The 14578-nt window shown below is 40.7% G+C and overlaps 1 protein-coding gene across 2 annotated transcripts in view; it reads left to right on the forward strand.

Moving 5' to 3' along the window:
• The window catches only part of slc35c2 (solute carrier family 35 member C2), a 74905-nt gene that overhangs the window by 23321 nt on the left and 37006 nt on the right, over positions 1–14578 (forward strand). The window contains exons 2-4 of one of the 2 annotated variants that reach the window (XM_060938195.1): positions 7281–7433; positions 7572–7722; positions 8112–8175. In XM_060938195.1, the coding sequence (XP_060794178.1) occupies positions 7323–7433; positions 7572–7722; positions 8112–8175 (326 nt within the window). In that variant the 5' untranslated portion in view covers positions 7281–7322. Of the gene's footprint in view, positions 1–7280; positions 7434–7571; positions 7723–8111; positions 8176–14578 lie in introns of those variants that run through there. The other variant, XM_060938197.1, reaches the window with a different exon arrangement.

Raw genomic sequence — 14578 nt, forward strand, 5'->3', positions numbered from 1 at the left:
TGTCATACGTTATATTATTTTACCTTGTTGTTACTCATGTAACCTACTCAAAACACAACTCATTGGAGAGATCTCGTGGAAGTGGAGTACCCCAGGCTATGGTGTGCCTTAGGGGACATATTAGATTTTTCGTTTGGTTTGAAACCAAAATACTGCCACACTGCCGATGTTGGTTTTTTTTTTTTTTGCCACTAACTCGTTATCTTGACTTGCCATCTTTCAACCGCGGTCTCAGTCTCTTTTTTTTTTTTAGATAAGACAGTATAGAGAGACAGGAAATGAGCAGGGGAGAGAGAGACGGGATCGGGAAATAACCTCGGGTCGGAATCGAACCCGGGTCCCCGGATTTATGGTACGGTGCCTTAGCCATCTGAGCCATGACACCCCCGCTCTCAGTCTCTTGCGAAGCTTTCTGTCAGACTCCAAAATGTCACGCAGGGTTGCCATGGTAACGACATAAACAACCCTGCACGCGATGAAAACTTCTTTAGGAAATTGATAGAATTAGTGAAAATACGATCACACAGTTATTTGGGATGATCTTCAATTTATTATTTTATATTATGACCTCGTACTCCATATTTATTTAGATATTATATATTTTTTTAAAATGACGGTAATGAGACCGATACCGTTGGTACTTTTGGATACCTCGGGATACCTTCTTACCGTAATACCGCCCAACCCTAATTCAAAATATTATATTTGACGTGCAGGTTTCAAATTTTGTCTGATAAAATCTTTTATTCAAACAAGGAATCACTTATCCCAGCTTTTTTGGAGTTGGTATGTGGACACATTCAGTGTTTCCCACAGACCAGGTAGCAATTTGTGGTGCTCCACTGTGCCGATGAGGGAATCGTGCGCGGTGGTGTCGTGGCGGTTGGTGGAGTCGGTCATTGGGGTGTATGCAAAGTGTTTACAGCGGGCAGCGTTCAAACACACAGTATTTTTTCTTCAGAGTCACCTGCTGGGACTATTTTAAAGCTACAAGAAGCATTTGAGATTATTCAGTTCAATCTAAATTATTTTAAGTTCTTTAAGAGAAGACAGCTAAAACAATTTTTCCCAGAACCCTGCCTGGTTTCATTCCTCGACCCAACTTTACATTACAGGGCAGGCCATTCGTTTGCTGGGCTTGATGTTGGTGGAAAGCCTGTCTTTTAAATTTATGAAAATTACTCACCAAAATTGAAGTTAAAGTTTAGTTTTTACTAGAGATGCACCGATTGCAATTTTTTGGGCTGATTCCGATTTTCAATGGAGTGTGACCTGCCGATACTGATTTTGGCTGATTCCGATTTCATTTTTTCAAACCACTTCACAACACACACAAAGACTATTTTCTTTATATCTTTTCTTTAATAGAGCATTCTGCCAGATTTTCAGTAATAAATTTTCAACACCTCAAAGGTTGAAAACAAACAAAGACATTGCTCTTTGTAAAATCTGTGGTTGGTTGAAGAGAGCAACTGGACTTGCTTGACGATTCTTGAAAACATTTCGCCTCTCCTCCGAAAGGCATCCTCAGTTCTGTCTGACTACTAGGGAGTATCCAGTATTTATTCTCTCATGGATCATCATAGAATCCGAATCAGAATGCTGATGGCTGCATTGTGGGCGGCTGATGTCATAGACACCCACCTCTGTTCAATGATGGTCGTTCCAGGTTGACAAAAATGAACGATCCACTCTGGCTAAGATGTCTGGCTAAGATTTCGGATGAGAAGCGAAACGTCTGGTGTTATTGATGATCGTAGATGATGTTTTTGTGACAGTTTTGAGTTTGGGAAGTTTTATGAAGAAAGTCTCTTGAGTCGTTACAGTTACTGTGTCTACTCAGCTAGGACCGTTGTTAAAGTTCATATGAGAGAATAAATACAATAAATATGAGTAAATAGTGGATGATATGTTAAAATACATTAAAATACAGTGGTTTACATGAACATAATTGACAAATGAGCCATAAATACATAAAAGGTAGCGGTTAAAAAAACAAAGTAATTTAGTTCATTTAAAAGTCAGTATATTTACATTCAGTGCGTTTACATGCACATAGAGAAAGTCGAATTTCTGCCGTAGCTCGACTGAAATCGAAGTTCTAAATGCCATGGAAACACCTTAGCTCGGCTGAAATCGAACCGAACTGGATTTCTCGTAATCGAGCTACGCGACCTAGATTATGCGATTGTAGCCGAGCTACTTGGTGCATGTAAACCCTATCGAGCTACGTAGTCGAGCTACTTACTTCAGCACTGCCCCTTTCGGAAGTGACGAGTGACGAGACCACAAGCAGGAAACACAACAGCCTCGGTCGGCATGACAACAGTAGTAGTAGCGAGCAGCAGAAGAGGTCAGGAGGAACAAGGAGAACGAATGAACAAAGAAGAGAAAATGGCGAGCAGAAACGTGCACTTCTGGAGCAATGAGGAGACAGAGTTCATGCTCATTCAGCTTAAGGAGTTGAATATATTAAAATGCATGAACACGGAACTGATAACTTTGTCTTGAATAGCTCTTCTTCATGACGACAACCGGAAGTGTACCAACAAGATGGGGTGTGTAGCACCACCTGTGGCTCGGGTGCACAATGTACCTCACACAATAGCTCGATTTCCTTGTGTGCATGTAGGATTGGATTTCTCTGGCACCCCTGCTGGGACCCTTAGCTCGATTACTGACAGTAGCTCAATTTGGATGTGCATGTAAACGCACCGATTGTGTGAATGTGTAAGCATAAAAGAGAGCGTTTAATTTGTACTCATTATGCCTTTTGTGTGCTTTAGTTTTACCCTTTCTTACGTCATTAAACCTGTGGATAATGGACAACTGTCTCCAGAGTCGTGATGTCAGGAAGGAGTTTGTCTAACTGCCAAGGTGTATCACAGCACATATACTGAGGGCACCATAATGTTGGTGATAAATTCCATGCTTTTTCAATATAGTGGGGCTGAATACCCCATAAAGCCTCCGCTCTCAGAAAATAAAGTACATTATTGTACCTTTAGGGGTACAAAGGCTTGTCACTGGGGGCAGTACCCTCTCCGGTACTTATTTGTATCCTTTATATACTGTTTGGGAACATATATGTACCTTTTTGGCCCTAAAAAGGTACACTTATGCACCTTTTCCACCAAATCAGCGCCAGGGCTGGTTTGGGGCTGGTTTGGGGCCAGTGCTTAGTTTGGAACCGGGTTTTCTGTTTCCACTGACAAAGAACTGGCTCTGGGGCCAGAAAAAACGGTTCCAGGCTAGTACCAGCTCTTTGCTGGGCCAGAGGAAAGAACCGCTTATGTCAGCGGGGGGGGGGGGGAGTTGTTAAGACCAACAACAATAGCAAGACCGTGAAAGGTCGCCATTTTTAAATAAGCGACAAGATATCATGGATGCAGTAAAGCAGCAGTCATCCATTGTTATTGTTGTTGTTGTTGCTGCTTCTTCTTCTTCTTCTTCTTCTCCGTGTTGTTGTTGCTTCGATGTTCATGCCAAGGTTTATGCAAACGCAGCGACGTAACTGACGTATACAGTGATGTAATGACGTGGAGCCCCTTAGCGCCCCGAGCTATGGAAAAGCAAACTGGTTCTCAGCTGGTTCGCAAGTTAAGCAAGTTGTGAACCAGCACCAGCACTGGCCCCGAACCATCTCTGGAACTGATTTGGTGGAAAAGGGGTAACAGTTACCTTGGGGGTCCAATAATGAGCCCTAAGGGCTACATTAGTGTAGCTTGTACCTTGAGGGACAGAAATGGACTCCTACTGTACCCCTATTTCTGACTGTGTAATACCCCACTTTGCCCTACTGGAATTTATACTTAAAACTCAATACTTAAGTGTTTACTTCAATATGTAGGTACTTTAATCACATTTCTGAGGTAATTAGAAAGTAAGTCATTGAAGTTAATTGTGATTTAGCTTTATAAAGTTCTATCTGGCTGTTTCTCATGTACTGTATACAGTACTATGCAAAAGTTTTGGTACCCCTTTTAGTATAAACTTTTGCTATAGATTATTTGATGACTTTTACATTATCAAGTCAGGATAAAAACATTTTAGATTTCCAAATATTAGTTTTCCAGTTCAAAATTACGTTACCAAAGAAAGCAGCATATTATGTAAGAGACACTTTTCAGACAAAAACATAATGAAGACTGTTGGGCTTTTGCTGCAAAAATAAGAAGTATGTGTGACTGGCAAAATCCCCAGAAGAACTGTCTGGTTCTGCAAGATGCTCAGTAAAACTTAGAGCTCAATTCCTTATCAAACTTCACACATTTCAACTGGGACTACTGATTTTATTTATTTATTTATTTATTTATTTTAAAGCAAAAGGTCATCACACCCAATATAGGGTCCGTTCACTGACATCAGTCATTTTAAGTCGTTCAAATTCTGTAAAGCTGCTTTGCGACAATGTTTATTGTTAAAAGCGCTATATTAATAAACTTGACTTGATGTTTATCACGCTGCATTTACCATTTTGCCAGGCAAACAAAGAAACATCTGTGACAGGACAGTTAATAATGAAAATCGAGATAACTGCAGCCAGTACAATCTCTCTGAAACGATTAAAAATGTAGATTATACCAGCAGATCGCGTTACATCCAAAAGCTGAAACATGCAGGCATCACAGATCCACATAATTTACCTGCAAACACATTTATTTATTCTGCCCACTGTGCTCTCTCTCTCTCGCTCGCTCTCTGTGTGCGTGTGCATGTTCACTGCTTCAGATGGTGTAAATGCAGAGGAGGTATTTCACTGTGCTTAAAAGGATAGTTCGGGATTTTTGACATGAATCTGTATGGCATCCCCATCAATAGTGTCGTGCAAATACACTGACCTTACCCCTGACAGCATCCTGTGAGTCCAGTTCTTGTCCAGTTTTGGTCCAGACGAAAGTAGTCCGGCAAGTTTGTTGGGGTCACGAAAGTAAAACGTTTTTCGTCTCAAAACAGTATGTGTTCAAAAGAGTGATTATATTTGCATCACAAAACCGTTGCCAAATAAAAAGTCAGACCTCGAAATCGCTTGGCACTATTTTCTCTCCCTCGGTATCACTGCGCGCTGCCGCCAGGTGACAGCCACGGCTGTTTCATTCATTGTTTACTAGTGATGGGAATTTCGGCTCTTTTTCGGGAGCCGGCTCTTTTGGCTCTTCTTACTATAAGGAGCCGGCTCTTTCGGCTCCTGAGATTTTATTTTTGATTTAAAGGAGTACGCCACCCCCAGATGAAATTGAGTCAGTCCCTGCAGTCCCTAGAGTTGGATGAGTGAGCCAAAGCGTTTTGTAGCCGACCCAGCCATTGTCCTGATCTATAAACGCCCCGGTTAGCTTAGCTTAGCGTAGTCACTGTAATCAGGCGTGTCCAGCTAGCATTGTCGTTACAAAAGTGAATTAAATAACTCAAGATTGTTTATAATTATTTCTCATGACTTGTACAGTCACATCGAGTACACATATCAATGCAAATTAACACGAAGGGATTTACTAGACCAATTTATATCTGGAACTATTTTCAGCCACAGCACAGGCAAAGCACCACTGCAGGCGCAAAGACACCGCGCAGCGCCTGAAAACGGGTGCGCAGCGCCTGAAAACCCGTTTTCAGGCGCTGCGCGGTGTCTTTGCGCCTTCCTTTTCCTACCTATTCCTTTAATTGCTGCAATTAACTAGTTAATTCTGATTCTATTTCTCCTCTGTTATAATCTGTCCTGCTTTTGAAAAGATCCTCTCTGGGGGGACAGATGCTGCCACTATACACATCCTCCGTGCCATCACGTGTGTAAGCCGTGGATAGAATGCAGCCTTGGTCTCCCACCAGCTTAGTGGGTCTGCGTTTCGCTGTCACCTGGCGGCAGCGCGCAGTGATAAGAAGGGAGAGAAAATAGTGCCAAGCGATTTCGAGGTCTGACTTTTTATTTGACAACGGTTTTGTGATGCAAATATATCACTCTTTTGAACACATACTGTTTTGAGACGAAAAACGTTTTACTTTCGTGACCCCAACAAACTTGCCGGACTACTTTCGTCTGGACCAAAACTGGACAAGAACTGGACTCACAGGATGCTGTCAGGGGTAAGTCAGTGTGTTTGCACGACACTATTGATGGGGATGCCATACAGATTCATGTCAAAAATCCCGAACTATCCCTTTAAATGTACATGTGACAAAAATAAAGGCTGCTTTTTCTTCTCATCTCGTTATCTGTAGCCACTTTATCCTGTTCTACAGGGTCGCAGGCAAGCTGGAGCCTATCCCAGCTGACTACGGGCGAAAGGCGGGGTACACCCTGGACAAGTCGCCAGGTCATCACAGGGCTGACACATAGACACAGACAACCATTCACACTCACATTCACACCTACGGTCAATTTAGAGTCACCAGTTAACCTAACCTGCATGTCTTTGGACTGTGGGGGAAACCGGAGCACCCGGAGGAAACCCACGCGGACACGGGGAGAACATGCAAACTCCGCACAGAAAGGCCCTCGCCGGCCATGGGGCTTGAACCCAGAACCTTCTTGATGTGAGGCGACAGCGCTAACCACTACACCACCGTGCCGCCCTGCTGCTTTTTCTTAATTTAGAGAATAGAGGCCTTATATGACTGTTTCATTTATTACTGTCTCTTTAGAGTTTTTTTTTTTTCAAATGTAGAAATGTTTCATTTCATTATTTTGAAGGCATCTTCGCTCTACATCATTTCTTTGCATGTGCCTAAGACTTTTGCACAGCAGTGTGTGTAATAGGAAAAAAATCTAGAGGTTTATTTTTCTGAATGTAGGTTATTCTGTAAGACCTAAAATACAACATATTTCACTTTTTAATATCTTAAGTTGTTCCTAAACAAGACATATTTTACCTTTACATTTAACAATATTAAAATGCATTAGAACATAGCTGTTTTTTTGCGTTGCAACTGCAAACACAAACATGCTTTACTAGTCCCCCAGCTGACCTTCAGTCCCCAGTTCCACTGGAAAGTTCACTTTATTAATCATGACTTTAGCTAATATTTGATGCAAATACAATCTGACATTAAACACTATCGACTTTCTATTGTGCTGAAGACTTTCTAATGTGTCGGCACATTTATATATTGTAAAACTAATGAGTGCAGTAGACCTGTGCTCTATCTATTTTGTGCATTTCTGTTTTTATTGCTTTCATGGAGCATACAATTCATAGAACATCTGCAGCTGAAAGTTGTTGTTGGGCTCAGCGTAATGTACGGTATATTGCTGTTTTGTGATTGGTCTTTAAATTCCCCTTTTTTAGTTAGTCTCCTAACTGCTGCCTGGATGCAAGCAGAAGATCAGGATGGCATGCCCAGTGTACATCATCTGTCGGGCTCTCCGCACTGTAGGCCTGGTCCTTTTCTTTTATGTCTTCTCCATTGGGATCACTTTCTACAACAAATGGCTCATGAAGGTAAGGCATATCTTTCTAAGCACTGCTGCTGTAATCATGAAGACTTGACATCCTTGCAGCACACTTTGTACCATTTGACTTTATTGTATGCAGTTGCTTGGAAATATGTTCTAAAATCTATGTTCTTGTTGGGCATAGGGCTTCCACTATCCTTTGTTCATGACCCTGTTCCACCTCATTGTCATATTTTGCTTGTCTGCAATGACACGATGTGCCATGCAGTGCTGGACACGGAAGCCTCGAGTCACTCTCAGTTGGAAGGACTACTTTTACAAGGCGGCACCAACAGGTAGGGTAGGGTCCACGCACACAAACCCGGGCTTGTTATCATCCTTCTTTTTGGTCACTTGGTTATAATACAGTTGAGATCGGTGTGATAAGATTAGTGGCCTAATCATGTTAACGTTTTAAACCAGAGTGAAGTCCATGCTAACAGTGTCTATGTGGCATGAATTGATAAGTGATTTACCAGCAATGTATAAAGAATGTAGTTTAATAGTTCTTGAATATCAAATGTCCTTGAAAGTGACCATTCATTTCCTATTGGACTCATTTTTTGTACAATGTAATCACAAAAGCAACATGCATTTTAGGTATCTGCCTATCCAACTGATTCCTGTGTTCACGTTTGCACCACAAAGCAGGCTTTGTTTAAAATCACGCTTGCTCTGGTTTCAGCACTGGCAACTGCTTTGGACATTGGATTATCCAACTGGAGCTTCCTTTTCATCACGATCAGTCTGTGAGTATGTTTGTGTTTTGGGTGGGTGATAATCAGAAATTCAGCTCTTAAGGATTTCCCAGTCTGACTCAATGCAGCGTATAATTAAGCAGACTCGATAACGAGAGGCTGTGGGCATGTGGGAAGAGACAAAGGTAAAAATATCGTTGCAAAAGTGAAACTTTGAGCTGATGCTAAAGCATAAATCATAAACTAAACTAATGATGTAATAATGTAAATGATGGGGGAAATGCTGTAATTATATTCACTGAACCAAGCATATTTTGAGTTCGTTCATCCAGATATTCAGAATACATTGTACACTCTTAGCACTCCTGCCCTGCCACCCATAACTCATAATACATCCCATAACTACACATGTACAGTGGTGCTTGAAAGTTTGTGAACCCTTTGGAATTGTCTATATTTCTGCATAAATATGACCTAAAACAACAACATATTTTCACACAAGTCCTAAAAGTAGATAAAGAGAACCCAGTTAAACAAATGAGACTAAAATATTATACTCGGCCATTTATTTATTGAGGAAAATGAGCCAATATTACATATCTGTGAGTGGCAAAAGTATGTGAACCTTTGCTTTCAGTGTCTGGTGTGACCCCCTTGTGCAGCAATAATTGCAACTAAACGTTTCCGGTAACTGTTGATCAGTCGTGCACATATTAAGAAGTGCCTGTGAAGCAGATCTTAAGGATCGTGTTTGAGTGTATGGACATGGCATGTCCACAACGTACAGTGGTGCTAGACCATTTAAGGCTTTAAAAACAGTCAGTGCCACTTTGTACAATACTCTGTATTTAACAGGGAGCCAGTGCAGAGCCTCCAAGATGGGAGTAATATGTTCCCTTTTTCTTGTGCCAGTGAGCAGTCTGCCAGCTGTAGACGGGAAAGGGAAGATTCACTGACTCCAGTCTACAGTGCATTACAATAATCAAGTCTTGTAGTAATAAAAGCATGTATAACTTTCTCAAAATCTGATTCAATTAAAAATGATTTTAATTTGGCAACTGTTCTGAGTTGGAAAAAGCTACCCTTTACTACAGCATTTATCTGCTTGTCAAACTTTAGTTCGGCGTCAAACGAAACCCCAAGACTTTTAACCTGTGTTTTAATAAAAGGAGTTAAAGGACCTAGGTTTCCCCTCAGGCGTTCAGTTTGCTTAGGGGGGCCAAAAAGAATAACCTCAGTTTTGCCCTCATTTAATTGTAAAAAGCTGTATGCCATCCAATTCTTTATCTCTAGGATGCAGTCATTGAGCCCAGTTATAGAGCACTGACTACTGAGAGATAGAGGTATGTATAATTGCAGATCATCAGCATAGCAATGAAATGAGATATTTCTGAATAATCTGACCAAGGGGAAGCATATGCAGGGAAAACAGTAGCGGTCCCAAGATTAACCCTTGAGGCACTCCTGATGACATGATGGCAGGCGCTGAGGAGTAGGCCCCAATATTGATTCTGAAAGTCCTGTGCTTAATGTATGACACAAACCAATTTAAAGCATGCCCCTAATTCCAACCCAATGCTCCAGACGTTCGATGAGTAAGTTGTGATCTACAGTATCAAAAGCTGCACTCAGGTCCAACAGAACTAAAATGGAACAGTTCCCAGAGTCAGCATTTAGTAACAAATCATTCGTCACCTTCAGAAGAGCAGTCTCGGTGCTATGGAAAGCCCTAAAACCTGATTGGAAAGTCTCATAGATCTTGTTATTATGTAAAAAAGATGAGAGTTGGATGGAGACAACTTTTTCTAACATCTTTCCTAGAAATGGTAATTTAGAAATGGGACGGTAGTTACTCAATATCTTTGCATCCAGATTTTGTTTCTTTAAGAGAGGTTGTACTATAGCCTGTTTAAAGTAGTCAGGAACTGTACCAGTGGTTAGACTGGAGTTTATTATGGCTAGGACATCATTGCTGATTGTGTCAAAGACCTCTTTAAAAAACCAAGATGGAAGTACATCCAATGCAGGAGTAGAGCATTTCATCTGAGAGATGGTACGAGATAAGTCTGACAAAGAAATTAAGTCAAAATGTTCAAAAACTGCGTCAACAGACTTGGAGAGAGGGCCTGGTCCCAGTTATAGTGATGTTGGCTCTAATATTTTCAACCTTACTTATAAAAAATGTAAGAAATAATCACAGATCTTATATCAGGGGGTTTTCAAAGTGTGGGAGAGTCAGCCCCCCCTCAGAGAGCAAATAAACAGCAGCGCCCCCCCTTACAATTTTTGTTGTTGCTATACTTAAAGTGCTGATGACACGAACATGACTCTATGCAATTTCTTAAATAAACTATACAACATGGCAAACATGTTAGATTTCTGTTATAATTACGTGAAAAGAAGCTGTTGTTACGCGAATATCCAACTTTTAATTGCACAGCGCAAGAAAACTGGGTCCGTGGCTCGCGGCCATGTTGTGACGTCAGCGGAAGAACACGCTGCGGTTCACTGGCTGTTCTACTCAATGGAAATGGCGCATGAAAACGCCGGTGAACTCTCTAGTGCTAGCTCTTCAACAACCAAATACTGGTACTTTAAGCAGTGATCATGATGGCATGATTTTATCTGATTTTAAATAAATGAGATTGATGATAATGTGAATGTTCACAACTAGTACATACAAACTCTGCAGCTTCTGATTCAGCAGCTGCGTCATACTCCGCAAAAACATCAGCAAGAACCTACAATATAAATGGAAATGCAATACACTAAGCTCAAATGACTTTTGGAAAGTATAATTTCTAAATTTTTTCTACATATTCTTGAAGTCGGTCATCGGGGTACTTGCTACCGTTCCCTAACAACGCATGGCAAAGGGTAAAGTGTAGTGTTGCTACGAGTACTTGCTAAAGCCTCCGGTGGAAGATCCTCGATGTGCTGATAAGACATACAGTTCTATATAACACACAAGTGTCACGATAATCACAAAACAGATGCAAATTGTTAAAATACCTAATTTTTAAGCAATCATGTGTTGATCTCTTCCGAATAGAATCTATGATAGCCTACCCTCTTTACCCTTTGCCTCTCATTGCTAGGTGGCAGTTACATGAAAGCTGCAAGCTTTCACAAGCAAATACATGACTGATATCACGCCCACTTTATGATTACATTTATGATTATCATGAATGTGTACTCTATGATGTGTACTCTATGAGCGCTCTGGAGCGAGTCACTTCCAAGATGGCCGCGCAGACCGCATGGTTACTATTTTTAGCATCATGTCGGAGCACTCTATAGCTCTACGTACCTTTATCTTATGTTGTTTCTCAACACATGTTCTGACAGGAGGACTGTGTTTGGAGGAGTCGCCTTGTCCCAGGCGACTGCTGGATCCGGCATAGCTACTAGTAGACCCCCTCCGGAATACTGTAGGCACTGCTGATGGCAGCAACACACGTTTGTGCTGAACTGCACACCCAAGAGATTCTTTTAAGCTGGGAAGGGTGTCAAAACAATCCAAATCGAAGTGTTCAGAGCACAGGACGGATGTTGGTGAGGGCTCCCACTTGTCACAAGTGCGCCTGACTTGCCTCACCCACTTCGCATGCAGCTCGGGATCTCTGGGAAACTTGAATAAACTTACCCCATCCTTGTGGGTTTTGGAGCAAAAGCCGGCAACACAACGCGAAGGCATAATAACTGTGTGTGTGTGTGTGTGTGTGTGTGTGTGTGTGTGTGTGTGTGTGTGTGTGTATATATGTGTGTGTGTATATATGTGTGTGTATATATGTGTGTGTGTGTATATATATATATGTGTGTGTATATATGTGTGTGTGTGTGTATATATATATATATATATATATATATATATATATATATATATATATACATATTGTGTGTGTGTGTGTGTGTGTGTGTGTGTATATATATATATATATATATATATATATATATATATATATATATATATATATATAAATAAGAATGTATAATAAAAATACTAATAATGATAAACTGAACACCTGCCGCATCAACAACAAACTGGTAAGTTAGGAGGAAGGTTCTTTCGCTGACGTCATATAGCTCCTCCTCCTCTTTCGTCTCCTGGGTGCTGCAGCCCCATCAAATTTGCCCAAATAGCCACATTTTTTATCATAACTTGTAAAATAGGCGCCTTCGTGAATTAATATATGGATCATCGGGAATTACTAACATCGCCAAAGATGTCAAAAACGTGTCATCAGCACTTTAATGTTCCATTCGTATTTTTAAAAAATGGTTGTTGTACACATTATTTTTTTCTTTTACACATTTTAAACATCTGTGCTTTTTAAAACATCTTTTTTTTTTTTTTTACACATTTTAAACATCTCATAGCATCGTTAGCTAGCACCTCTTGGCAGATAACACACTGTGGCAGTGGAGCATCTTCAGATCCAGTCCATGAAAATCCAAACTTTAAATAATCGTGGTCATACTTCCTTCTTTTTTCAGTCCCCCCAGGATTCCGTGGGCCTTTTTTGTGATTGTTGCGAGGGGTTTTCCAAAAAATTGCGATGAAAGTTGCGGTGTTTTTTAGGTTTTTGTTGCGATTACATTGCGGGAGGAAGTGAAAGTTGTGAGAAATTGTTGCGATTTTCTCTTTTTGTGATTAAAATTGAGTGATATGTTAAATATTAAAGTTATTACTGAAAAACTGTTGATTAAAAAACAAAGACACTGAGAAATGGTCCTATAAACAACTTTACCAATATAAAAGATTACCAGGACTACAAAAATGCAGAAAAATAGGCTTTACTTATCCAAATGCACCTGTTGGTTCAAAAGTTAAAGTGCAGAGAACCTCACAGCACAACATGAAGTTACCTTAAAATATAATATAAATGCCTCAGCTTTCATGTAAGAAAAAAAAAACTATTCATACTAATACTGTGTGCAGGCAGTCTCTCCTGAAGACTAAATTAAACAATAATTATAAACTAATAAAATAAATGGCTCAGGCTTCATAGAAGAAAAAAAAACAATTTGAACAGAATCTCACAGTATGATGCTGAAGCTGCCTAAACAATGGAAAATAAAATACCATTTTGGCAAAAATGTTGGGATCCATTAATTTCTTGTATTAAGTAAAAAAAATTATGTAAAGTGCACACAGTCCTTCACTGTAAACACAACACACTTTCAGTAACAGAATTTAAGCCTGTATAAACACTGACTCGCACTCAGTGTTGGCAAATACTGCTGACGTTTTCCAGTCCAAAATATGTTCAAAACCCGCCAAAATGCACTTGAAACCGCCCAATCTGGCAACACTGCGCGCATGCTGCTTCTCTTGAACGTATACACAGAAGTAAGGCGGAAGTTAGTTTGTCGACGTCACCTCAAGACGACGCCAATGATTGGTCAAATTTGCGGGAAAGTTGCGGTGATTGGATATAATTGCAACACCGCCCTGAACTCGCGGGGATTGGTTGAATTTGCAAATCGCAACATCGCGAAATCCTGGAGGGTCTGTTTTTTTGCTTGGCCCAGACTCTGTCTCCTCACTCACTGTAGCTTTAGGTACTAAAAATCAGTCCATTTTGTCTCTGGCAAAGGCTAGCTGAAGTTCGCTAAATGTCCGCAATAGTAACTTTATTCTGGTTTATTTTTTCTCACGTTGCGACCCCCCTGAAGAACTCTGGCGCCCCCTAGGGGAGGCGCGCCCCACACTTTGAAAAGCCCTGTCTTATATGATGCTACAGGACCATTACAGGGGCTAGGATTCAAAACTGAGTCTATAGTTTTAAATAAAAAAGCAGGTTTATGCTGATTTATTTATTTTTTTTAATTAACCCAGAAAAATAGTCAGTCTTTGCAGATCTAGCCAGTTCTTGAAAACTGAATAGGCGTGTCTTAAATAATTCCAGTGATCTATGAAGTCTGTCTCTCTTCCATCTGCGTTCAGCCTTCCTACATTCCTGTCTAGCCCCTCTGATAGAATCATTCATCCAAGGCTGTGATTTGAATTTAGGATTCCGTGATCTAAGGGGGGGCAGTCAGGTCTAGTGTGGAGGTACAACAAGCATTAAAAGAGGCAACCAATTCCTCAACACTCTGAATGGAGAGAGATGGAGGGTTAGGCCCTGTTTACATTATTTCGAATCAGCAGATCATCAGATTAACGTTTTTAAAACGATTCGCGTACACACACAAAATTTCTGTGCCCGCAACAAAACCATTCCCCGTGCACACAGCAACGCCAATACACGGATACGCTAATCACATGACTAATTAGATGGCACGTCACATGATCCCAGTGCATATAGGGCATGCGCAAGTCACTCACCACTTGCAAGCACATAAAGTGTGCGAGTGAGAGAGAGAAAGAGAGAGCAAGCGAGCGAGAGAGTGAGAGCGCATAAGAATCAAAATTTGAAGTTCTTTATGGAAATCAGGGACGCCGTGTCAT

Source organism: Neoarius graeffei, chromosome 13, assembly GCF_027579695.1.
Source record: "Neoarius graeffei isolate fNeoGra1 chromosome 13, fNeoGra1.pri, whole genome shotgun sequence".
NCBI lineage: Eukaryota > Metazoa > Chordata > Actinopteri > Siluriformes > Ariidae > Neoarius > Neoarius graeffei.